The following is a 26,611-nucleotide window of genomic DNA, read 5'->3' on the forward strand; positions in this document are numbered from 1 at the left end:
ACAATTGATTTAAATGTATTTTTGTCCGATAGGATGCAATACCTACATATGTAACTACCTCTCATCTTTCAGATTGCTTGTCTTTCATAAATCAAAGAGGCCTCTTACAGTATATGTCCATTATAGAAGCTTGGAATACTTAACTCTTTATAGTGCATTTGTAGAAATACTTGAAAATGCAACATTAAAAATACTTTAACAATCAAATTTACAATTTCTTTAGAAAATATATATTATATAAAAAAAGTATGTTTGGCTATAATGGCCCTTTTTGTTGACTGTCTGGAGGAGTGTCCATGCTTATAGTGTCCGTTTTTACTTCAAAATTATAATAAATAAAATTAAAAATATATATAATATAGGCCTTTTTTATTTTTAGAAAAGATGTGGCATCAATGGCTTCTAACATAACTGAATAATTTCCATAAATGCTTACCAAAAGCCCAAACACCCCCAGTAGAAAACAAGCCTGAAAGTGCTTGAGGTCTTATCAACAGCAGAACCATTTGGGCAGACTACAGAGGAGAATTTGTAGATGTTTATTCATAAGGGCATGCACGGTACTCTGTGCATGTGTGTGGTTTGGATGTAGGTTGTGGTATAATTGTTGGTGAAGATTCAGAAGGAACCCTGGTAGCATGCATACTGGATGAAAGCATGGAAAAACAGACATTGACTGTGGTTATGATGATCACGACTTTCCTGGATGAAAACGTTAATGTTTTTTTCCTCACAAAAGCCCAGGCAGAGAGAGTCATGAAGTGATTATGAACATAAACATTTCAAAAAGTGGACCTGTGGGATAGTTTGACTCTGACCTGTAGCTGACCACTGCATCTAAAGTAAAGCAGCACCTGCGCATTGTATTTCTCTCACTAATAACCCACATAATAACCTGTTTTGCATTGTCTCCTAACTGTAATAAACCAACAACTTTAGAAAATAAAAACAACATAAGTCAGCTCAACATCAAAAGTAGCAAAACTCATCTACGACCTTTTAGATAAGCAAAATAATGTGCACACGTGCACACTTCCCCAACCGGAAGTCACTTAGTAACCACAGTTACACACTACCATCTAAAATAGATTAGATTTTACTAAATGAGGGCCACACACAGATACATTAAACAATGTATGGATGTTTATTAAGCATGTTAAGATAAAACAGCATGGATCTGATATCTTCGTAAGTATAGTAAGGATAAGTGTAATAACAAAATAAAAAACAAATCGCTTATAAGCCACACTGTGGACAGACACAACTGATCAAAACAGTAGTGAGCAAATATGTTAACACACAAATGACAGTCAGCTTTAGTTTGATATTACTCCTCTTATTTATTTATTTGTAGTTTTTCCTAAAGTTTCAGTGGCGTTCAGCTTTTATTTTGAAAAATCTAACTCCAACGTAACCCGGAAGCAAACCAATATTATGCTAGCGAATTGTCATCAACATACCCGAATAGTAAATATCGGATGATAGACTCTTATTTGTGTTTCTTCACTACAGGTTTTCTTATACTAATAAAAATAAAGTGCTATTGTACACTTACTGTCATAAGGTTAGCGTGACAGTACACGTAATACCCTCAAATTGTGGGCTACGTGTCTTCTACAACTGGACTGTTAGCGAGTAAGCTAACTGGAGACTTTTGATGTTAGTTTGGGTCCTGACAGGACGGGAACGAAATGTCCTGTGGCTTGTTGGAATTTTGTCGTCTCCAAGACCTCAAGAAGGTCAGGGACTATTTGTTCCACGATCAAACTGGGCCAGTACGGGAGAAGAATCAAACAGGTAACCATCATCGACGGACAGGCACGGGCATGAAACACCTAAATAAATACCTAAATAAACACACATACGTACTGTACATACAAACTGATTTTCATAGCTGTCAGTATGAGTCTGCTCAGCCTACTGGAATTTTTCTTCCTCTTCTGTGGCAGAAAATGAGTTGTCATGGGACACTTCTGATTGGGAGTCAGCATGGGAAGGTGACAACAGCAAAGAGCAAGAAGCCTCATCGGTTTGTCCGACATCTTGCATTATCTTTGAATCCAATTATGTCCTTGCAAAATTTAGCAGTAGATGCACTATTGAGTATGCTTATTATTAATGCTTAATTTATATTTATGCATATGTGACTATTCACATGACATTGTGTTAGTTTGTTATGAAAGACACCAATGTAACCAACCCACAGGTGGAGGAGCCAACAGAGTTAAGTGGACTTTGGCTGCAAGACTGCATTGTGTCTCTGTCACCCTGTTCAGATCTACTGGTGGTGGCCCATGAACAAAAGGCTGTCTTTCTATCAGGTCAGATGTGGACACAGTAAACAGACTTGTTGTATTTCTCTGTTTAAACTCCTGATTCTTACAGCCAAGTGGCGAACAGATAGTGGTGGCAAAGATGAGATTACCTTGGATGTGTCTTGGAGTGGAACGCTCAGCACTGATGACGGGTGAGAATCATTCATTAATTCTCTATGCCACTTATTCCCATCTGACAGAGAATCGAGGAGAAATACAGAAAGATACAATGTTTATTTTCATATATTTCTGCAGTGAGTGTGTGAGCAGCGCCATCAGTATACCACTGGCGAGTCAGAAAAGGTGAGCTTGTTTTAATTCTGAAGAATTGCTATTTTCTTGTATATGAGTAATAAAAGGTGACTTAACCAGCATGATTTTGTATTTTTATTTTTAGGAGCTCCACAGGACGGCCTGACTGGACATGTGTTGTTGTGGGTTTCACTTCTGGCACTGTCCGCTTTTATACTGAGGTACTTGTCAATCTCATCATCATCATCGAGGATCTATTCATGCTCTAGTGCTATTACATGCATGGAAATAAATGTACTGTAGTTTTTCCATGGATTTGTGTTTTTTTTTATTTAAATTCTGGAATTATTTAACATTATGATGTCGTTTTTTTTGTTAGAATGGGGTTCTTCTTCTGGCCCAGCTGCTTCATGAGGACCCAGTTCTAAGGCTGAAGTGTCGCACATATGAGGTTCCTCGCCATCCTGCTGTAACTGAACAGGTAGCAGATTTGTAAAATATTTTAATTTACTTAGAAATATTAAAACATCACTGCTACACTAGTAAGGACAAGCTGCATAGAAGATGGATGAATAATAAAACATTCTTCATTGTACGCATCACCATGAACAGTTTTTTTTATATTACAGCATGAAGAGTTGAGCATCCTGTATCCTGCTGCTCTGGTTACCATAGATGGCTTCAGCCTCTTTCAGTCTCTGCGTGCTTGCCGTAATCAGGTGGCAAGAGGTAATGCTGCATGTGCCACTCTTCTGTTGTTGGAAAGTTAACAATTAGCATGGGGTTATGCAGTATTTTGATGAATTGAGATTTTTTTGTCCTGGCTAGTCAGGGAGATGATGTTAACCACTAGGTATGCAGATACACACATACTCACAGTCACCATGCTGCAGTGATGTGTTGGGGTTTTATTGTACACACAGTGTATGTGTGTGTAGGTTTTATTGAAGAGTTTTTTCCTTTTCTTTCCTTTTTGTATTCTTGTGCGTCTAGCTGCAGCTGCAGGTAGCGATGTGGTTCAGCCGCCTCCTCTGGCCTATAAGAAGTGGGGTCTGCAAGACATGGACACTATTGTAGACCACTGTAGTGTGGGTAAGTTAACCACAGAAATACAAATGTGTACATTTGTACACTTCTATGCGACCTCAGCAAGATTCTAAAATCATGCAAAATACACACAATGTTTTACATTTGAACACACCGTCATTCATGTCTAAACCACTGGCAAAAAAAACTGAATACACCCCTAAATGAAATGTCAAAATTGGCCCCAATTCATCATTTTTTTCTTACTGCTGTCACATGACTTGTTAGTGTCACAAGGTCTCAGGTGTGAATAGGGAGCATGTGTGTGGTACAATAATGGTAGCTATACGAATTGTTTCGGCCCAATTTTGACATTAGGGTGTATTTTTTAAAGTATATTTACAGTTACAAAGTTTTTTTGAAAGTTATTAAGTGACATGGTGATTTTTTTGTTTCTGAATAAAAAAATAAATAAATACGGGGAAGACATTTTGCATTCCTTTTGAAATAAATGAACTGTTTTCAAAGAAATATATTACTCTAGTCCTGTGAACTTGTGATGATCAGATGTGATGATCAGATGTTCAGATTTGTTGAATGTATTGCTTTGAAAATCCACATTACATTGCTTTTAGCACTTTCACGCTGCTTTTATATAAATGTGGTTTTGTCTGAATATAGTATATGGCTAAATCTGTGTCAAAGTGAAAGTCATGCTAGGAATATATATTTTCTTAAAAACCTTTTTTCCTTTTATTATTAAACTTTTATTTTGTTAAAAACGTACCTATGTTCTATTGCTGATTACTGAAGAACGGAAAACGGTAGAAAGAAACTTTTTTCTGATGAAAGTTAAGAGTCTAATCTTTCTTTTGGTACGTACCATGTTTATATAGCTGTAGAACACGAAATTCTGTGTGCCTTGAAAAAAATCAGTCAATACCATCAAAAATGGCGGGACTGAGAGGGATTTGAGAATCACACCCTAAACAAACAATTGTGATTGTTCATTGCTGGAAATAAAAGCCCAGCATATCATAGTCATGCAATTATCCCCACTATGTAAACAACATTATTGGACATTTTATGATGGCTGTCTCTCTTTGTTTTAAAGACTAATACAGTTAATGATGTGATGTTTTTGTTTTTCTATCACTTCCTATTACCCTATTGTACTATATACATTTACTACTATGGTTTTCTATGTATCTTGTGTTTTTATCTGCCACTTTCCCTCTGCTAGGTGTCATGACACTGAATGTGTTTGATCAGATGAAGAATGCCTCTATTTTGGGGGGGTTCAAAGCTTCAGTCAAAGGCAGCCCCCCTGCCATGAGCCAGTACGTCACCGTAGGAGGCGGCCCGTACACTGGTTTTTACTATGCAGTCGAGGTGAGTTGGTGAAAACTGTCACACAGACTTGCAGTCAAGGCGCAAGGGTGAATTGGAAAATTTGTATTTATGACTTGACTCAGATGAAAATATATATATTTTATTTTCATCTCATAATTATGCTCGTTTTTTGTGTCCCCAGGGAAGCTCCCAACCTCTTCTTTCTCACGTGGCGCTCGCCGTGGCCAGTAAACTTACATCAGCACTCTTTAGTGCAGCCAGGTGTGAATGCCTTCACATGCATACAAAAACAATGAAAAGTAAATGAAACAGCTGAATTGGAAAAAGGTTGCCAGAATGAGTAATATAATGTTGCACTGTCTCCAACTCAATTTTCATAATGAGATTGTATATCTTTGAGTGCCCCCCATCTACTAATGTTGTTAGCAATACTCTGTTGTACTGAACACAAAAACTGAAGCAGTTTTAGGCACCGTTTTATTCAACTTCGTCTTACTTTCTTGACTTTGTCCTTCATGTCTTTGTCCCCAGTGGTTGGCTAGGATGGAGCAGGAATAAGACTGAAGATGACACTGTCCAGAAACACAGGCCCAAGGTGGAACCTGCAACACCCTTGGGGATCAGGTGCCAATCCTAATCTTAACGGAAATGAAAATAAAAGTCGCACTCCCATTTGCTTGATTGATACTGGAATATTAACATGATCTCAGCTGATATACGGTTTTCGTGTTTTCCGGTCCTCAGGTTTGGTCTCCCAGATTCTCGTCGTCATGGTGAATCCATTTGCCTGTCCCCTTGCAACACGCTGGCTGGAGTGACTGATGACTTTGGTCGAGTTACATTGCTGGACTTGACCCGTGGGATTGCCATTCGCATGTGGAAAGGTGAACAGAAAGCAAGGCTAAACATAGTCAAATGTACACAAGTAGTTAATACCATAGTTTCAAGCTACAAACATTTATAATAACTTTTACATCACCTCTTTTGCATACCTGTCATTACTACTTAGTACTACTTACATAATCATGGCTCATATTTTTAGATTACTGCAATGAGAATAATATTTTCGTCCAATTTGTTTCCAACGGTGTCACTCCTATACTAGTTCATTGAGTACAGTATTTGCTATATGAACACTGAATGATGAACCAAGAGAAAAACAGTATGCACAGACATATAACCCCTGATGCAGACATTACTGTGTAAACTGTGGATAAAGGAACATAATGTTCAGATGAGTCAACTGTTTGAAGTGGGTGATGCTGAGGGGAATTTAGTGTTTTTGTTTGTCCTGGTAGTGGCTGCCAGAGGACAAGAACTGATTCTGTTTTGCCCAGAGGCAGTTGACTCATTCATACAAGCATGTCTGTGTATTTACTGAAAGGTTACAGAGATGCCCAGCTGGGTTGGCTGCATGTTCCAGAGGAGCGAATCAGTCGGGATAGCTCAACCTCAACCTCGGCTTCCCTTCCCAGACGCCATGCACTGTTTTTGGTAATCTATGCCCCCCGCAGAGGGATCCTGGAGATATGGGCAATGCAGCATGGGCCTCGAGTTGGTGCCTTCACTGTTGGAAAGCACTGCAGGTACACACACAAAGCCATGACTTAAGCAGTGTTTATGAAATGCGAGGATGAAATTCATGCAAGTTTAAACCTAGCTTAACGGTCTAAATACAAATAGCATTGCACGGACACTCCGGCTAACACTATTTGTTTACAATCCTATCATTTGTACATGTGTTGCTCTGTATTTGGTGCAGGTTACTGTATGCTGGCTACCGTCTACTAGGGGTGAACAGTGTGACCAGTCAGGGCTGGCAGCTCCACACCCAACAAGTGTGTTTGCTAGATCCCATCACAGGAGCACTGAGGACTGTGACTGTTCCCTTCCATCTGGCCCTCAGGTTTCATTTGCACACACTGCTACTTCATTTTGAAATAGTCAACTTGTAACATATTTGAGGATTGCCCGATTTATTATATTCTAATAGAAATATGTCTGACCTACGTAAGATAGTTTTACATTTATTACATAAAACATATTAAGTTAGACCTTAAGGAAATGTCAACAAACCTTACCATATGATCACTTTCATTTCAGTGACAAAAAAAGTGAAGGAGCTAAAGATATGCATTTATTAAAGAGACTAACAACAATACTCAAGACTGCCGAGTTGGAACCTGGTAAGAGACCAACAATCATAAGATATAATATCATTACTATTTTTGGGATGCATGATTTCTTCTTTTTTCAGATATTTTGGAGAATGAAGCCAAAAGCGTGCTTCTGGATATCAAACATTCCTCCATTAAAAAAGAGGTATGATCACAAATGTCTTACAAATGGGAACATACACATACGACAGTCAGTCCCATTTCTAAGTCTAGTTTTACTTTTAGGCTTTGGAGTCTCTGCTGTCCAGCAACAACATTCCTGTCTTGTGTCTCACAAACATCACACACGCTTTATTCAGCGCTCTGCAGCAGCAAGGTGGAACAACTTTGTTCAATTAAAAGACAGCATGTTTCATGAAGAGAACGTCATGTTTTGATTTGGTTATTTTTGTGTACCAAATGTTCTTGTACTAGACCCTCAACAAGTGGATCCGGCTTTACTGCAGCAATGCTCCTCCCAGCTGAAACTGCTTCAGCTCTACACTGACATCCAATCTGTGCACGCTGCTGCACACACTGAGTGCTGCCAGCCTGTAAGGGAACAAGCACACCAACACCATGTTCGCTTTTTGAATCAAATGTTCTGGGTCAATATGGTATAAGAACATGACATTTGCTGTTTTGAATGAATGTAATTTATTGGATTATTTCTTTAATAGATTGAATCCCTGGACGGTATAGAAGGGGAAGTGACCCGTGTGAGTCTTGTTTTGCAACGCTACGCCAAGCTCACTTCCAAACCCAGCGTTTCCTTTGTCCAAGATGCGCCAGATGCACCCCTGTCTGTCCAGTCCTTCCTCTCCCAGATGGAGTGCACCGAGGATGGAGAGTTGAAGCTCATCTGCCGCTCTGAAGCTGAATGGAATCAGTTAGGTACGCAGAAAACACAGGCAAAGCAGGAATTGTATTGTTAATATGAGTGAAGAAGATACTGCATTTACTTCCATATGTTCTGTGTAGGGAGTTTTGTTTTCTGGGGGAGCCTGTGTGGTAAAAGCCCCTCGCATAAAATCTGTGGCAGACTACAACAAGCTGGCATCAGCCCACAGCAGCTACTGGTGAGACAGTGCATCAAATACAAATATAGTTTTTGTTCATTAATGACTTAAAAACGTTTTTTTATTCAGGGCCTGTTGCTGAGTGTGTGGTTACAAAGAGAGAAAGATGTTCTTCAGAACACAGAAGAGAGTGTTAAAAACCTTCACACACTACTGATCCTCCTCAGCAACATGGAAGGTGAGTGAGGAGCTCGCCTCCAAACAGGCAGGGAGGGTGTCTCAGGGTGTCTTCTGGGCGAATTTGCGCAGGTTTTCTCCGGGTACTCCGGTTCCATTAATTATTCACTCATTAATTTTCTACCGCTTTTCCTCATGCGGGTCGCGGGGGGTACTGGAGCCTATCCCAGCTGTCTTCGGGCGTGAGGCGGGGTACACCCTGGACTGGTCGCCAGCCAATCACAGGGCACATATAGACAAACAACCATTCACACTCACATTGATACCTATGGACAATTTGGAGTCGCTAATTAACCTAGCATGTTTTTGGAATGTGGGAGGAAACCGGAGTACCCGGAGAAAACCCACGCATGCACGGGGAGAACATGCAAACTCCACAAAGAGATGGCCGAGGGTGGAATTGAACCCTGGTCTCCTAGCCGTGCCGCCGCTAGGTTAATTAGTGACTCCAAATTGTCCATAGGTATGAATGTGAGTGTGAATGGTTGTTTGTCTATATGTGCCCTGTGATTGGCTGGTAACCAGTCCTATCCTAGACAGCTGGGATAGGCTCCAGCATACCCCATGCGACCCTTGTGAGGATAAGCGGCATAGAAAATGTATGGATGTATGGATTATCACTACATTAGCAGTTAATTTTGTCTCAAAATTATGTTGACATTAATATAGTTTATCGGCAATAATTTGTGTGACAATATATCGTCCATCAAAATGTGTCATCCTACTTCTGATACTGATACTTACACAGGCCTTTCACTCCCTCTTGCCCTCCTCTCTAATTAGGTGCTATAGAGGAGTCATGGGACCCCCAGTCTGTCTCCCCCTGGTGGCAGCAGGCACGCAATATATTGGTGCAGTCACACAACTCTGCAGCTGCTCTGCTGGCTGCCTTTGTTGCTCAACGTGCTGCCAAGGCCAACATCACCAGCAGGGCAGACATCAAGGTAAGAATCACCTTGCAATAAATGTGTAATATATTTTTGAATTTTGCTTTTTGCTTAAAATGTTCACAGATACTAAATCGAACCAAATGGTCATGACAACACAGCATGCGTTAATGCTTTGCTTTTGGCAAACGTGTGAAGTATTGTTTTTTTTGCTATGTGTTGTATGACAGCTGCAGTCAGAGTGGGAAGCGGTGTCATTGGAACTGGAACACTGGGTGGTGTGCGTTCGCCAGTTGGAAGATGTAGCCGTGCTGCAGACGCTCCTTTTGCTACCTCCGGTTGGATCAACAGGGGGTGCTGCAGCGCAGTGTTCCATAAAAACGCTCATGGAGGGAGGCACAGGTGTCCTAAGTCCTAATGTGTTCATTTTTCTTTCATCATCTATATTCTACATGTCGCGTCTTAAGACTAGAACTCAATTAACTCTTTTTATTTATCACATAAGGAGGCATCACCGACAACGTCTCCAAGTGGGTGTTTAGGCACAACCTGGCCCCTGAACAGCTGAAGGTAATTCTTCAGAAGGGAGAAGATAACAATGTAGATGTCGTAATAGAAGAAGGGCCAAAAGAAAACGTAAACGAGGTGGAAACAAGTCAAGAGGACGCCGACAGAACATCAGGTCTGTGGGAAATAAAGTCACACTGTACATGCATGGGTGTGATCATTGTATCACATGACGCTATGTATTTGTGATTATACAATTTCGAGGACATCATACGGTTATGGAAAAATGACATGGACGTTTCACTGATCAAACCTAATGTGCTTATTTATTTTGATTGCAGGGCTGTTGGGAGCAGTGTGCAAGCGCTTCCCTCACTCCCTCTCCCCCAACCTGCTTTTCGCCCACTGCTGCTGGGAATATGTGGTGCAATGGAACAAAGATCCAGAGGTTCCTACACATAGAAACTATATAAGACATGAATATACACAATGGGATTTTTAAAAATCTTTCTTTCATCTGATTCTGCTGTAGGAAGGTTTACACTTATGCCAGGCAGTGGAACATCTGAAGCTGGTCTCCAGTCCACATATCCAACTAGGTGGGCCTTTGATGTGTTAGACATAGTGAATGTATTTTTGTATAAGCCTTGATCTGCAATTCGTTCCTTTAAGTGAAATAGAAATCTTTTTCATGCAGGTATTTGCACAATGATGTGGAGTACGTTTATTGTTAAACGTTTCTCTGCAGCGGCCTTCCTCGTTGAAAAGGTAATATGAATGCTATACTATATGCGATATACCATATGTACTATATGCTATACTTCTGTGATTTCCCAGGTGGGCAAAGCACCAAAGGATCGTCTGTGTCGACGGGTAACTATCTTAAAGGAGAATTCCTCATAAAATGCTCTGTATTCAAATAATGTATGTTTGTGTGTACAGGATGTGGGAATGGGAGACAGAGCTTTGACGTCCTTCCTGGGATGTTGTGTCCAGCTGCTGCAGATCCTAATGGAGGTGACTGGTCTCTTGGTTAAGAATCAGTGCCCTTTATCTTTTGTCAACCACTGCGTAAGTAAGGAGAGTCCTGGACATGGCATGAAGAACGGCCAATAGGTCACGTCAGTGTGCAAAAAGCATGAGCAATGAATGGAGCTACTTTATCTCTGCTGTGTCTATGCTTATATCACATACACTATCACTGCAATGATGGTATTATTTTATGTATAATATCTTTGACCACATCCGCATTTATCAGGAAAGCAGTACAAAATGCATTGAATCAAACTAAATTGTACAACAGGGTGTCCGAATACACATAAAGTTACGGTTTAAATGCCAGTTAGTTTGCTGTAGTTTGCTAGCATGCTCTCGGGTGAGATCCTTGGCCTGCTATCTGCACGGCTGACTGTATCCTAATCTCCTTGTACATGTTTCTTCCTTCTTACCGCATCCTCTACTCCCTACCAGGTGGACTCCGCCATAGCAGAAGTTCCTCCCCCCGAACTGTCTGTTGAGGAGGTGTGGTGCGGTGCCGAGGGCCCTGCCTCCATAGCTGACCTGGCTCTGGAGCAAAAGGGTGTCCACTATCCTTTGGTACAGCATCATTGTCTATTAGCGTCCCTGCTCCATGCCGCCATGACCTTCAGTCTGAAGGTGAAACCTCTCAGCCTGTTTGACAGCAAGGTGAGGATCATTTTCTATCCACATTGTTTCAAGGCTCTAATTGGTGAATTGCTATTTTAATTGTGATATTCCTCCAGGGAAAGAATGCTTTCTTCCGAGATCTGACCACCATTCAGCTGATGCCAAGTGGAGTCATGGACCCGGGACTGGTTTTATTACGACAAGAGGTAAGACTTGAGGTGTAAATGATACCTTTCTGTGGGCAACCAATTGTGAAACAGTGATGTCGGAGTCCCGCCTCTTACGCTTGGGTTTGTGTTCCCGTGACAACTAGGGTCATGGACCAGTGGCTTGTGTTTTTGCTACAAAAGCTTATGGTTTTATTGGGATTACATTACGTCTTCTTAAATGAATGATCATTCCTCTCACAAGTAATGAACTGATTCGATCACAGCCATTTTTTTTATGATTTTGACTGATTTTTCAAGTCACACAATGTTCTTGGGCTATATAGACATGGTATATGAAAAGAGAAAAAAAGACCTATTTGCAGTTTTCACATTTCCAACTGAAGTGTGTGCGCGCTTTTGTTTGCATGCATGTGTTACAATCTCCCTTCAGTGCATAACCTTCTTCACGCAACACGGCGACATGAGTTCTCACTTCCTGGTTGCTGCGGAGCATCTTGTATATATTTGTGTGTATGTGTAAGACCAAGCCACTAGTAAATATTCTACTTCAAACATATTTATTTTAGATAAACAAAGATAATAGATGTTAATTAATTAACATCGATTAACGTTGATGTTAATTAACAACAATTAAAAGTTCCAGGGCTGTTCATGTTGATGGCATTCTTCCATTTACAAAGGAGATCTTGCAGTGTTCCAAGAAGGATTCTACATGGGATTCATATTTCCATTTTTTTGTGTAGCAGTGGCACGTACTGGTTTGGGATATTAGGACAGGACCAAAGAGCTTGCTGCTGCAATTTTTCCCCCACTATGACACACAATGAAGGATCTTATTTTCAAAACTGTGGTTTTGTTTCCACCTTCTTATCTGCCTCAGTTCCTTCTACGCGTGCTAACCTCGTGGGTACAGTGTGTAGACCATCCGTCAAACTCCACCCCCGGCGACAGGCCTCCCTTGCTACCTACTTGTGACCCCAAAGCCAACTGGTGGCCCTCAGTGTGTCTGGAGTTGGGCAGCCTGCTACAGGTCAACCCTGACATCCTGCGACGACACCTTGTCTGCCAGCTCTACAACCAGGGCTTGGACCCGCAGGCTGAAGAGGTCAGGGCATAGAGTTGGACCACTAACATCCTTTGATGATTTGACCTGGTAGCTAACTCGGTCCGTGTCTCTGTTTCCTAGGTGATGTTAGAGGTTGAGGACAAGGATGTGCTGGGGTCTCAGCTGCTGGTGATTACAGGACAGAGGCTGAGCTACTCACTGCTGCACAGTCAGAACCAGACACAACCTGCGATGGAGCTATTGGCCAGATTGCCTCCCACGCTCTGCACATGGTTAAAGGCTATGGTGAGAGAGAACCCTGCCACTCCCTTGCATGTCTCATAGTACATTTTTTTCATTGTAGGTCAAACCTTTTCCTTTTATTTACATTCTCAAATACGTCAATAATCTGTGCAACCCAGTCCAACATACAGGCTTGACTACATCAATTACTTTGCTTGTTGCAGGACCCCACTGAGTTACGGTGCCCCCTGGTGCCTCTTCCACAGACTAGCAGACTAGTGGGGCACTTGATTGAGATGCTTCCTGAGAACCACGCCCAGTACAGCCTGGCACTACATCTTTTGGAGGCGGTGGACGCCCTCACGACAGAGGACTGACCCTTAGGTTTATTGAAGACATCTGACTTTATGAAGACTGCATAATTGCATCGAGTATGAGAGAAAGAAAGACTACATTTCCCTTGTTTTGGTCATGGATCTTATGTTCGAATAATGTTATAATAATGTTCTAATAATGTTAATAAAGCTTAACTGTTTCAGTTGGTTCTTAACCATTATCGCCACATATTTTTGTACGTAGCATGAATAATAAATAAATAATGCTTGTGTGTTATTAGGAGTACTGGAGCTCATTGATATTAGACTTGATGGTCCTCATCACTTGTTATCGGTTTCGTTATAAGGTGCAAGAGTCAAGTATAATTAAGAAAAATTTGCTTATTTTTTCCATGTATATTAAACATATATGCAAGCAGTTTTGTTCAACTAACTGTGCCTGTAAGCCTTCTATTCTGAAGTCTAATGTCCAGCTCCTCCCACAGAGCTGAAGCCCAACACAATAAAGACATTTTCCTATAGTGGTAAATCTCAATTTGGTTTAATTGTTTTCTTTTCCCATATAGTTGCAATTTACAAACAGGATTTATTTATTTAGTGATTCCCATTTAAGTTGGAGCCTGTTCCCGCTGTCAGCAACCATTGTTGATGTGCACAACAGTATCGTTTGGCACTCTGGTGCCTCTCTAGTTTGTCTTACATTTCACTTTGTTCTGGCAAGAATTTGATGCTAAATTAGATAAAAGTACAGTGGTACCTTAGTTAAAGTCATGAATTTGTTCCAGAACGTCTGACTCAAACAACAATGGACTCGAAAAAGCAACATTTCTTATAGAAAATAATATAAATTCAGTTAAAACAAAGTACCTAAAACAACAAAACCATAATACATTATTTTGCTGTTACAAATATTGAGTCGAAATCAAGTAAACGCAAGATAGCATGACGGTTCTGGAGGAATTATGCGCAAATCAATTATTTGCCATTTGCTGGACATCTACTGTATACAGTAAATGCAAGCAGTTCTCTTTAACTACCTGTGCCTGTAAGCCTTCTTATTCTGAACTTCAAAGTCCAGCTCCTCCTGCTAACTAAACCTAAACAATAAAAATGTACAGCGATAAACTTTATTTGGTTTAATTTTAATCTTTGCCCATATAAGTGCAATTTATGATACAAAGGTAGGCACCTCATCCACACCTTATCTTCAATGTTGTCCAGTGTTCACATAGTGACACTTCCTGTTGTGACCGCTTCTGCCATCATATAAAAACTGACCTTTGCTTGGCCCCCTTTAGGACCGATCCGAACATAAATACAGTAAACCGTATTCGTCTGGAAGACGTGCCTCAGTCGAACTGTCGGAAAACAAAGTGCAATACTGACTTGTGTCTCACGTGGAACAGCATCAGCATCGATTAGAAGCTTCAAGTCTTTCGTGCTCTGCCAGTTTCCATGGCGACTACTGAGCTTGTGAGATGACAGTCTGGCATCGTGGGCACAGGCAGTCTGCTGACTCTGCGGTGTAGCGCCGACAGCGAGGACATCGGCTGGCGGAAGTGGGCACCGCCGCCATATTGAAGCTACTTTCCTCTCGAATAACACCCCCTGGTTATACACATGCGTATATTTGGAGTGATCACAGCCGTACTTATGTCAGCTTCGTAGGCTTACTGGTGTAGGTGCTTACCTTCCAGGTTGATGAGGAAGGTGCCGTGGCTCACCAACGCATCAGGAGGAAGGTCGCGAGGCATCTCACTTCTCAGGTTGACACGGGCCGCCATCATGAGCTCAGCCAGCTGGGAGGAGGTGGAAGACGGCTCTTCTTGGAGGGACTAGAAGGTGTTTGGTTATTGAACAAAATGTTAACATTTGCAGACATAGAATAAAAAGGTAGCGCCAATGGAAAATTGATATAGAAAATTGATGGAAATATGAAAAATGGGCTGCTCATATCCAACTCAGTTAGCAGGATTACGCTAACAATAACAACAATGGAAAGTTGATATAGAAAATTAATATAGAAAATTGATGGAAAGATGAAAAATGGGCTGCTCATATCCAACTCAGTTAGCAGGATTACGCTAACAAAAACAACAACAAATTAAGTTACAACCTGTCTTACCTCCATCAGCTCAAACAGCAGACCAGGTTCAATGGCGATGGTGAGGTCATACTGGGCAGCGTTCTTGCCTGGAATAGATGACAAGAAGGCGTCCCGGATGGCGCACGCCCCCTCCACCGCCTCCTCCAGTCCCGGTCGCCTCCACACAGAGCTGCTTTTGATCCAGCCGCTTCGGAACAGTGTCTCCTCTTCTGTTCAAGTAACTGCGAGTTACCACATGACACGAGTCAGTCGAGAACAATGCCACTTACTGTCATGGCCAGGTGCATGCTGGTAAACTTCTTCAGCCAAATGAGGCAGGATGGGTGCGATTGATCTTGTCACTCCATCTAGAATCTCCTCCAAGGCCGTTTGACATGATCTTCTCCCTAATGAGTCCTCTGCATCGCAGTACAACCTGGGAGGAAAGAGTCACAGTTAGAATAGAAATCCTTTTGAGTGGCGTTTGCGGCTCATTCAAACGTCAAAGATTCATCTCAAGTCTCATGCATATGTAAATGAGAACGCTACCTGTCTTTGATGATGCTGAAGTAAAAGCTGGAGAGGTCTCTGGCCATGAAAGCTTGAAGGAGGCGTACGACCCGACCAGCGTCAAACTCGCTGTAAGCATCTGTCACCTGGAAATATGAATAATAAGAACAATCGTGTGAAATCACACACACAACAACATACAGCTTTTTTTTTTTCTTCCACAGCACCATCTACTGGATCTGGCACATATGGACTCAAAATACACTCATATGTGACTTTACTCACCAGTACACACCAGTCATTATTTGCACTATGACCCATTTATCATTGCACTAAAATTAATATATCTGCAATATGTCTGCTCCTGCATATGCTCCTGTGCAATACTATGTGTATATTTCGGATATCTTGTATATATATCTTGTTAAATTGTCTTTTTTATTCTACTTTTATATACTTTTTTTTAACTTGACTACTGCACTGAAAGGAGAAGCTCTCCAATCTTGTTGTACATCTTGTATAATGACAATAAAGGCCATTCCATTCCAAAATCCTAAGTGCAGAAATTGAGATGAACTACATACTAATTGGAGACAGTAAATAATATGAAAGACACTGATTGGCTGGCTGGTTTCCGCTAAATGTTCCTTAACTCTGACAATGTGTCACCTTCATGCTGTACTCGCGCAGCAGGTGAAGCATGTACTGGTCTATGTAGAGCATCTCCTTGGGGTCCACAGCCTGAGCCTGCAGGTCGAAGCCGTGCAGATTGCCAAGTAGAAACCGTAAAGTGTTTCTGAGCTGAGAAAGAAGGAAAAATGTGTGAGGAAGAACTTGGTCAAAGGGTTTTAAAACTAAACCTGCATCTTGTCTACCTTGTTGATGTTGTCTCGGGCCGAGTTTAGAGCCGAGGGTCCGATCTGAACCTCAGTAAATATGTTGGACTCGGCCACCCACCACCGAAGCACGTCTGCCCCGTAGGCTGGCATGCTGGCGTCCTGATCGCACGATCATGTGGAAGAAGGAAGACAAAGTGATGTCATTGTTCTTATTGTTTATGTGTCATGTCAGTTTCTGCAGGGACACACTTTCTGCGATGTTATCTTGGCCGTTTCTCATGCGAGTTTACCTTTCCACCATTGATGACTGTATCAGGATCCACAACATTCCCAAGGGACTTGGACATTTTCTCTCCCTTCTCACTCACAGCAAAGCCATGGACCACCAGTGACCTACACAGAGAGGAGTACTCACTCTATAAAGTACTCCATGTATTATATTTTTCTACATGTCCAATCTATTATCACCAAATTAACAGCTATTCCAAAGCTGTCATATTGTGGGTAGTGTGGGTTTGTGTGTTTTTCCTTGTGGACATGACATTATCCATACAGTATGGTGTATCGGTCTAATCTAAAAGTCCACTAATAGCCTTGTTGTTTTGATCAGATTTTTTCACAGCAGTCATTTTGACAGTAGATAGTACATAAATAATGGTGCATGGACCAATGAGCAGCAATTGACTTTTGGTGAGGATCTGTATACAGGTGCAGGTCACTATGACATTCATGGAAACCTCCACCTCCAGAATCACAAGCACTTAAGTTAAACAAATCTCTACCACTTGACCACATGTACACTGACTACTCTAAGTTCTATCTATGTTTCATTTCTATACCTCTTTCTTGCTATTGTGATCCGAGACAGTGGATTTTGCCAGAGCCACATATTCAAGTTTTAGTGAGATTCTGGACTCACTTGTAGGGCGCCTTGTTCCTGACGGCGACGCTGGTGAGCAGTGAGGACTGAAACCAGCCTCCAATCTGGTCCTTCCCTTCTACGTATGTGTCTGCCCTGCTGTCTGTCTCTTCAGAGGCCATTAATGGGGAGAAAAAAAAGATATATGATCACGCAGCAAATAACATAGACAGCAGGGTTAGCAGATATGAAAATATGAGAATGAGAGGCAATCCACTGTTAGATGAGCGACCTGAAGTTTAATAAAAGAGAATGTTAAAGTGAGCAGTGTCTTCATTCAAAACAACCCAGGAAGGACCAACGCCTCAACCTGAACCAGTCTGTAGAGAAACTACGTAGAGAAAAGATGTGCAGCACTTGCGCCATTTGTGAACAAAGCAGGAGAAATCCTGCATGCAAGAAAGAGTGAGAAAGAGGAGGCCATAACCTGACAAGGAGCTTTGGGAACCACAAATGCTCCTCACAGAGCATTCAACAGCTTCCTGTAAGCTGTTGAGGAGGAGTGACAGCTAGAGCTCATCAGTAACTATAAGAATGAGCAGTTGGAGCGCCAAGGAGAGGAGAAGAGCCAGCGTGAGGAAGATAGCAGCAGGGTGCCAGCCAGTAAACAAATTGGTCCAATAACCTGTGACCAGCGGTTTGAGGAGTGAAGCTGGGAGCCAGCTGAGACGGGACTCAGGCTCCTCAGAGTCTCCTTCCAGCTCCTCTGGGAATGACAACAACCAAAAAATGTAACACGATGTCCGATATCCACGTCTGTTATCCTATTATTATCATCCTTTAAGTACAAGTATAAGTATTATTAAGTATATTCAAGCAAGGAAATGGAGATTTAAGCCATCTGTATTTTCTATTATCACGGGAAGAGTGAAATCACTACGAGCTGGCTGTGCTGACTAAGAACGTTAAGACCTTCAGGGAGTGCAGCTTCACGGAAACATGGCTAACAGGTAGCGTCCTAGATGGGAAAGCGGACTTCAGCACAGTTAGAGCGGACAGGACACAACAGCCTGTGGAAAGCGAAAGGATGTGACCTTACACTGTATGTCAGGGGTCTCAAACTGAATTTACTTGGGGGCCACTGGAGCTCGGGTCTGGGTGAGAATGGGCCGCATCAGGTTTTCCAAAAAAAAAAAAAACGCATTTATTAAAAACTAAAAAATTAAAAAAAAACTTCACTTTGGTTCCAATTTTCTACAAGAAAAGCTCTGATAAAACATTCCACGGTTCTCAAATATCTTAATTTTTATTTTTCTACACAAACTAAGATTAAAAATAAATAAACAAATCAAGAATAAAGAAAATCAATCAATCAGTAATAAATAAATATAATAATAAAACGGCAAATAATAAAAACTTAAGAAACCACATATACTTGGTGGGTAGACAAATTATTTTTTTCAGATTAAAATTAACAAAGCATTATTAGAGCCCTGTAGAATGACAAAACACGACTATAGTCACATTTATACTATTTTTATTAACAACATATTGCGCAACTGCAGGGTCTTGAGACACATGCTAACTCGCAAACTAGAGAGCTAGCGACCTAAACGGTAGCCTTCAAGTTATTTCCTTTAAACTTAAATAGCCAGAAACTTACCACTTCCACACGGATAGGGAGGATAACTATTAACAGTTATTTAACCTTTAACATGAACATTAATCAAATGTAATAATTTTTTCTGGGTACATGATACCATACAGCATCCATATCAAACTTGACATTAAACTTTCATATCAAGGCGGGGGCCTCAAACTAGTGTCCTGCGGGCCACATTTGGCCCGCGGGCCGCGTGTTTGAGACCCCTGCTGGATGTGACTATTAAAAGCAGCATTTTTTTTTTTTTTTAATCGGTTTTCTTACAGCGGGAAAAAACCCCCAATATGGATGTCTACCAATATTGGGTCGATAATATCACTCATAAAAGTTGAACTTTTCAACTCAAAATATCAGAAACACATCTCTATAGATAATGCAGATCACTTCCAAATTATGAACCTACTACTACAACAATTATGATCTCTAGTAACTGGACTTGTAAACCAGCACAGGACTTGAGAATAAGTCTTTACAAGGTGACTTAGATGGAATGGCTGACTGTGCAAGGCAATCTTTAGAAGCTTTCATCACAATAAAACTAATGGAAGGTGACGTGATTAAGAGCATCTTAAAAGCTGATGGCCCACTGAGCTGCAGATGTCGGTGGTGATGCAATCTGCATCTGATGTCAACTCTACTTTAATTTGAATTAGATATAAATTGTCGTGTGCAGACAGGTGCAAATGTACCTTTTAGAACGGCTGCCCATGAAGCTCCACTGTCAAACCAGATGTCAAGCACGTCCTCTCCACGGGTGTAGTCAGTGGCTGGTCCTGCTTTACTCTGATCACCACGCAAAATAAAACATCAGTCAATAACTCTCAGTCACAGAATCTTACACAGAATCGAATTCGATTGTGCAGATGTGCACACACCCACCTTTTTGAGAACATCTTCTGGCAGCAAAGCGTCGATTGGAAGCTCCCACCAACAGTCGCTGCCTTTTTCTTTGATGAGTGTTGCTATGTGGGACATTGTGTGTCTGCAGAGGCAGGAAAGGCAAATACAACTTTCACTTCACTGAGACTTTTAGTATTGCATAATGATGATGATGATGATGATGCATGTTTTGCTTTACTTGTTGATGAGCGCCTCCCCGGTTTCTTTATGGTAGAAAACTGGAATCGGGACTCCCCAGCTGCGCTGCCGTGAGATGCACCAGTACGTGCGTCTGTCGAGCATGGTCAGAAGGCTGCTCCGTGCAGACTCTGGTAAAACACGGACCTTTTGCAGAGCTTCCTGGATACACAGCAAGTGTTTTAAACAAAGCGGACATGCAAAAATCACCCATTTGTTGCCACAAGCACCGGAAAGCACAGTTTGCATGTTCACCTTTGCCTTGTCCTTGAGTGAACCCGTGTTGATGAACCATTGTTTGCTGGGCCTGATGACAACAGGCTGCTTTGTCCTCCAGTCATATGGGTAACTATGGATGAAATTCTCCTCTTTCACCAAAGCACCACACTCCCTCAGCATGCAGATGACTAAGAAACACAACAGAAAGAATGAATATAAATATTACAGGCGGTACCAGGTAAACATAATGTCCTCCTTGTACCTTTTTCATTGCCTTCTTTTAACACAGACAGATGGTGGAGCTTTGGACCTGCCAGCTCTGTGAACTTGCCATCCTCATCCACCATACACTCCTTAGGTAGAACACAAAATGATTAAATACAAAGCACTCTTGTCAATTTGTCCTTAAATTTTGCTTATTTAGTCCAACAAAGTCCAACATACCACAGGCAGTTTAAACTGTGAAGCCACACTGTAATCCTCCATGCCGTGAGCCGGTGCTGTGTGGACCAATCCTGTTCCTTTTGCCATTGTCACATGATTGGCGGGCAAGAGTGGCACTACCTTGTCGGGAATTGTGGGATGCCTACAAATGCCACCCTCTAGTTCTGAGCCTATCAGGGGACATTAACCATGCATGAATGTTAGGATTTTTTTGACAAGCATATGTGTGTTGGGTACCAGTGAATGTGGCGACACTCTCCAGTTCAGTGCCCAACGCCGCTGCCATGCTGACGGATCTTTCAGTGGCCATTAAGAGCAGCTGAGAGTCGGCTTTCCTCCGCACCACAGAGTACCTGCAAAGAAATGAGTACATCAAGAACTTTTTAATCGTCATTAACGCATATGCATTATGTCAAGCTACATCTCTCTATCATGACAGAAGGCGGAGTCACAATAGCGTGCCTACAGAGTAGGAGGAATGGAATGTGGGAGGAAACCGGAGAACCCGGAGAAAACCCACGCATGCACGGGGAGAACATGCAAGCTCCACACAGAGATGTGGTGATTAATCATGATTAATAAATTTGAAAACGGTGATTAATTTGTAGACTAATTTTAATCATTCCACAGCCCTGATTAGAACATATTACCAGCATACACATTTACGCAATAAACTACCAATGAACTTCCAGCTCTCAATTCCAGGAACATTTAGACATGCAGGAGTTGGTGCTGCTTACTGGGCATTGGGCATGTAGCAGACGGCCTCGTTGGCAGGGATGGTCCAAGGTTGGGTCGTCCACACCAACACAGAAATATCACCCTGACCTGTAGAGGCACAAAAGGCAGACAGAAATGCACATACGGTTATGAGGGATAACCCATCTGCATGACCTTCATGTGAATATTTGCATTACCTGCTTTTGATGCTATCTTAGGTGGCACTGTGTCCAGGGGGAATGTGGCATAGATGGCTCTGCTCACGTGCTCTGGGTTATATTCCAATTCGGCCTCTGCAAGAGCAGTTCTAACGGAAGAGGTATTATGTAATAAAATGATGTTATGTTTTAACTCAAAACTGCATATAAAAAAATGCATGTCATTGCCCAGAAAGGCTGTTGCTAACCTGAAATGACAAAAAATTACTAGCAATTGTTAAAATAGCATGTTGCCTTTCTGTCCATCTGCTACAAAAAAGCAAAATATATTTATACCTTGATGAAGGAGACCAAAAAACAGGCTTGTAGTCTTGATAGATGAGCCCCTGAGAGACAACATGTTGAAATGAATACATTATGCAACAAGCAATATTTTTTTTTTACTGTAAGAAATGAGGCTGCAATATTTTTTGACAAATAAGCAGACCTATATACTGTATGGAAAAAAGAAAAATAAATAAAAGGGGTTGCATCACTCGCATGATGATGATGCCTGTTGCTCTTCCTGACCAAACCCTCCAATTTACTAAAAATGCCAACCTTGCTGTGCATTTCCTGGAACACTTTCAGCTGAGCCGCCTCATAAGGTCCATCATAAGTGTAGTAGCACTGGCTCCAGTCAGCCATCACCCCCCAGCGTTGGAAAGCGGCCATCTGACGCGCTATGGCCCCTTCTGCAAACTGGCGAGCTAAGTGGCAGATTTTTAGATGGTGAAGCAAAAATCTTAACACACAACCAGTCCAACAGCATCGTCTCTTTCTTACCTTTGTGTCTGATCTGCAGAGGGCTGAGGTCCATGGTCCCAAGCTCACCCAGAGCCTTCAGCTCGATGGGCAGACCGTGACAGTCCCAGCCTGGGATATAGTGGACCTGACGTCCCCTCAGCATCTCAAAGCGGTTACGGATGTCTTTCAGGATCTGAAATAAAAACATAAAAAAAGTAAATTCATTCTTCAGGATTTTTTTTGGTTAGAGTTGTATTATACTTGCAAACAAGCAAGAATGATGACCTTGTTGAGCGCATGTCCAACGTGAGGGTCTCCATTGGCATATGGAGGTCCATCATGAAGGCAAAACTCCTTCTTGGCCTTCCGCTCTCTCTGCCAGGTATACAAATCTGCAAATCCACACTTCTGTAAAAAGAAAAAAGTCATAATTAGATGCAGTAGTTGACATGTGGCAAAAAAAAGTATGATAAACTAGATGCATGTGTATCATATTTCATAATATTTATGCACACTTGACTTACCTAATGGTATTGCTCTAAACACATAATGGTATATGACCTACAGTACATGTGTACAATCTGATGGGATGTATAAAAATACTTTACAAAAATAATGCCTAGTTATACAGGTAGTCTTTGAACAATTAATTCAAGTTTGCAAGGCAGTTAAACAAGCTCCCCTTTTAAAAGGGGTGGGCAAACTGCGGCCCGTAATAGCCAATGTTTTATTGTTTATAGTTCCTGTAGTTGTTGCTGCTGGACTACCCAGCATGCCTTGTGGGCATTTAGAAATAACAGTTATGTTTACCGCTTTGCTTTTGATGTTAATCAGCCACATAGTAGTAGTAGTAGTTGATTTATGCGATGCATTCACTTGCTGTGGATGTGTTGTGTTTTTGTTTTGTTGACCAAACTTTTTAATGTTGTGACCTGTGCCTGCATTCAGTTATACATAGTGATGTCTGAAATAATTCAAAGGTATGCTATAAAAATGTAAACTATTTATTGAAATAATATATTTGAAGACTTAACATATTATATTTTACACGTTAAGGCAGGTCAAACCACCAACAAGGACGTCAACAGAGGTTTGTCGTACCTGCTGAATCTCGACTTCTCTGTCGAGCAGCTTCTGCCCTGTGAGTTTCATGGGGAACTCTGTACGGGGAAGGAGCACAGTGTCCCGGTAGAGTGCCTGAGCGGAGCCCGGTTCGGCGGACTGTGGGCTGCCCTCGCCTGGAGAGACGCCATGACAGCGGCTCGAGCTACAAAAGCGTGACCGATGGAGGCCACCTCCTCGGTGTGCCCTCCGTGTACATCTAGTTAGCGTCTGGCTTACGGCCAGAACACGGCACAGCAGCATGGAGAGATAATAGAGCTTTGTAAAAAAAAAAGTATATAAACACTGACAATAATGTCTAAGTTGTTTTATGTAGTGACAAACTGCGATGAACCCATCCGTTTGTGTTACACTTGTTTCTGCCGGAAGTAATAATGAAGAGGACAACAACGGAAAGCCAATATGGTCAAAAATAAGTATTACCAACCGCATTCTAACTTTGTGAGAGCTATCCAATAGATGGCGCGTTTTAGCCACATTCAAGAATCACACAGTGCATTTTTATTGTGTTCATATTGCATTTTAAGTTGTATTCAAATACTAATTTGAACTAATTGTAGTATATGGGTATAGTTTTCAGTGACGTCCCCTTATATTAGGCTAATGTCAAAAATTGTCAAAAATGTGCAACAGTTTTTGAATTCCAAGTCTCCGACTCTACCTGAACGCATCCGGACCACAAGTAGTAGCTTTCAGTGACGTCATCAGGAGGTATAAATACCTCCCGAATCTTCACTTTCAGCATCTTGTGGTTCGCATACCCACCTGGACCATCTTGCACACCGCCACGGAAAAAAAAAGAAAAAAGAAAATGAAGCTGTACGTTGCCTTCGTGGGTATTCTCCTCCTGGTTCTTCATATTTCAACACAGGTAATTAATGTCATTAAATACTTTTATTTGCAATACAAGCTGAATGAACATTTTTCACTTTGAACAAGTAATCTCGTCAGAAAGTCAGACACCAAGCTAACAGGTGGCATTAATTTTGTAATTAACAAGGATTTTGGTCTTATTTGCTGCTCGGTGTGTTTTACCAAGCTAGGAGGCGTCTTTTTTGTTTTAATGGCACAGTTTTTTGGTAAACCTTTTTATGCCTCATCTTCCTTCTGGAGTTGAGGGAAAATAGTCTTATCTTAACTTTCTGTTGAAATGCATGTTCCAAATCCCTAATTAGTTTTTTTTTGGTCTGATTTTCATTTTAGAATTTCTGCAAAAAATTCCACTTAGAGTTATTACTTTTTTTTGTTTGTTTTTTAAATAAGCAAACTAAGCTTAGTGGTCCATGTGTTGTAGATCGTCCTCGGGCAAAACACCACGGATGCGCCCATGAATGCAACAGACATGGGATTCACCGTGACCCCGGCCACCACACTCAACATAACCGGTGACAAGAACGCATGCTCCAGGATCAACACCCCCCTGCTGTTGGCCCTAGCCCTTGCTTTGGTGCCTCTGCTCCACAATTGGTGCTGATGGCCCGGGTGCACTGGACATGCGACTGGACAGCATGAGTTTGATGATCTTTGCCATCTATCTATACACTGGATTTATGCAAGAAGGTCATCTGGAGCCCAACAGGCGCCATCTGGGTTCATGCATACAAGAAAGCTGCTCCTCTTGGTGTCCAGTCCTGTTGGTGGGAGTTGTGTAGGGATTGTACAATCACCAGGAAATATTGGTGTGTCTGGCTGTAATCTTCGCAACATGAAGGTGGTTCCATTAATTAGGAAAAAACCCATAAGTGATCAAACTGCTAAATTGCAAATTTTGAAAAATGTTACTGCTTTTTAGGTCTTGAAATTTTGTAAATCAAATAAACATTTTGTCTTGTAACTGACCCTGTTTTCTTGTACACCTCCATAGATGCTACTTTAGTTCAGTGGTTTCTTTCTTTGTCTGCTAATGAATTGGGTATTTATGGTGCTCAACTTGGAACCAAAGGGCTTCATTACATTCGTCTGGCAGGCCTGCCAACTTGATTGTTTTCCAGTTAAATGCTTATGGTAGTTTGTCATCAATATACTGCCAACTAATCTAGTTGGCAGGCCTTTTCCTGTGTTTGACTGATGCCACTGAATTCTGGGTCCCATGGGGAGAGGGGAAAAGTCCTTTGGGGCCCTTGGAATAAGGGTTACTACGAACAATCACGACATTGTCTGGGAGCAAGGTCACCATAGCGACAAAGCCAGGCAGCGCAGCGCAAATACCAAAGATGCAACACAAAGGAAGCTGTAAGCACCTTTACAAAAAAGATCAATAATTGACTTGGTGCAGGTGAATAATTCATATATTGCCTTCACCTGCTACTAGTGTTTGGGCCTTGTGTGGGGGGGGGTCTGTCAAAGAGTGACCAGTGGCATTCACCTGCCCCCCCCACCTTCCCTTCTTGGTCTTGATCTATGCGGGGAATTACATCCCACCCTGATCTCATGACAATGGCTGCATTGTCCGGCTTATCTTCCAAAAGCCAAACTTCATACTGAAAAATCCTGCTCCCCTCATTCCTTTCTCGTACTTCCTGGTGTCAATTTCACCAACATCGCACGTGTCCCTGTCTGTTTTTGACACTTTTAAGATGTGCACCACCACTTTTAGAACTTGCAGTGGGCACATTCCTGCAGTGTTGCAGTGACTCTTGAATACCACGAGTGTGGTCAGATAATGGAGACAAGAGTTCACCTTTAGTTGACCGCCAGAGTGTGACCACTTACTGCCCTCTTCCTGCCACTTCGAAACTTGAGCTCAGGTGTGTGTGTGTGGGGGTGGAACAAAAGAGGTTTAAAAACAAATATTTGGAATTAGAATCTAATGTCAAAGTTAACAAACGTCCCCACCCCATATGCTTCATCTCCTGCTCAGAAACACGGCACACACCACATGGTAGCCTAGCAAGCACATGGCACAGACCAGAAGTGCATTCATGGACACAACGGGG

The 26,611-nt window shown here is 41.7% G+C and overlaps 2 protein-coding genes across 4 annotated transcripts; one reads left to right on the forward strand and one right to left on the reverse strand.

Annotated features, from left to right (window-relative positions):
- The first annotated feature begins 1,421 nt into the window (after positions 1 to 1,421).
- rab3gap2 (RAB3 GTPase activating protein subunit 2 (non-catalytic)) lies at positions 1,422 to 13,410 on the forward strand. The gene is made up of 35 exons (XM_058090001.1): positions 1,422 to 1,797; positions 1,950 to 2,029; positions 2,207 to 2,321; positions 2,386 to 2,467; positions 2,571 to 2,618; positions 2,713 to 2,788; positions 2,947 to 3,048; positions 3,197 to 3,296; positions 3,561 to 3,659; positions 4,837 to 4,985; positions 5,128 to 5,207; positions 5,478 to 5,570; positions 5,691 to 5,830; positions 6,331 to 6,532; positions 6,709 to 6,852; positions 7,050 to 7,132; positions 7,204 to 7,268; positions 7,349 to 7,439; positions 7,538 to 7,656; positions 7,783 to 7,996; positions 8,084 to 8,181; positions 8,251 to 8,359; positions 9,142 to 9,302; positions 9,476 to 9,647; positions 9,751 to 9,927; positions 10,094 to 10,200; positions 10,285 to 10,351; positions 10,450 to 10,520; positions 10,590 to 10,625; positions 10,695 to 10,769; positions 11,223 to 11,438; positions 11,516 to 11,605; positions 12,450 to 12,674; positions 12,756 to 12,920; positions 13,082 to 13,410. The coding sequence occupies exons 1-35, from the start codon at positions 1,692 to 1,694 to the stop codon at positions 13,232 to 13,234; spliced, it is 4,110 nt and encodes a 1,369-aa protein (XP_057945984.1). The 5' UTR covers positions 1,422 to 1,691; the 3' UTR covers positions 13,235 to 13,410.
- On the reverse strand, positions 10,993 to 24,074 carry iars2 (isoleucyl-tRNA synthetase 2, mitochondrial). Of its 3 annotated transcripts, XM_058090002.1 has the most exons (24): positions 23,655 to 24,070; positions 22,839 to 22,961; positions 22,593 to 22,746; positions 22,368 to 22,516; positions 22,104 to 22,153; positions 21,807 to 21,916; positions 21,630 to 21,717; positions 21,127 to 21,242; positions 20,890 to 21,059; positions 20,708 to 20,798; positions 20,482 to 20,633; positions 20,228 to 20,388; positions 20,029 to 20,131; positions 19,839 to 19,932; positions 18,172 to 18,252; positions 17,547 to 17,655; positions 16,918 to 17,020; positions 16,664 to 16,786; positions 16,458 to 16,589; positions 15,828 to 15,934; positions 15,569 to 15,714; positions 15,318 to 15,508; positions 14,883 to 15,027; positions 10,993 to 14,800 (listed from the first exon to the last, which is right to left on the reverse strand). In XM_058090002.1, exons 1-24 carry the CDS (start codon positions 23,916 to 23,918, stop codon positions 14,655 to 14,657), a joined length of 3,108 nt encoding a protein of 1,035 aa, XP_057945985.1. In that variant the 5' UTR covers positions 23,919 to 24,070; the 3' UTR covers positions 10,993 to 14,654. The 3 variants fall into 3 exon arrangements, with proteins under 3 accessions (XP_057945985.1, XP_057945986.1, XP_057945987.1); XM_058090003.1 differs by lacking the exon at positions 18,172 to 18,252; XM_058090004.1 differs by lacking the exons at positions 10,993 to 14,800; positions 14,883 to 15,027 and having other exon boundaries at positions 15,426 to 15,520; positions 23,655 to 24,074.
- Positions 24,075 to 26,611: the final 2,537 nt, after the last annotated feature.

Source organism: Doryrhamphus excisus, chromosome 13 (genome assembly GCF_030265055.1).
Source record: "Doryrhamphus excisus isolate RoL2022-K1 chromosome 13, RoL_Dexc_1.0, whole genome shotgun sequence".
NCBI classification, from domain to species: domain Eukaryota; kingdom Metazoa; phylum Chordata; class Actinopteri; order Syngnathiformes; family Syngnathidae; genus Doryrhamphus; species Doryrhamphus excisus.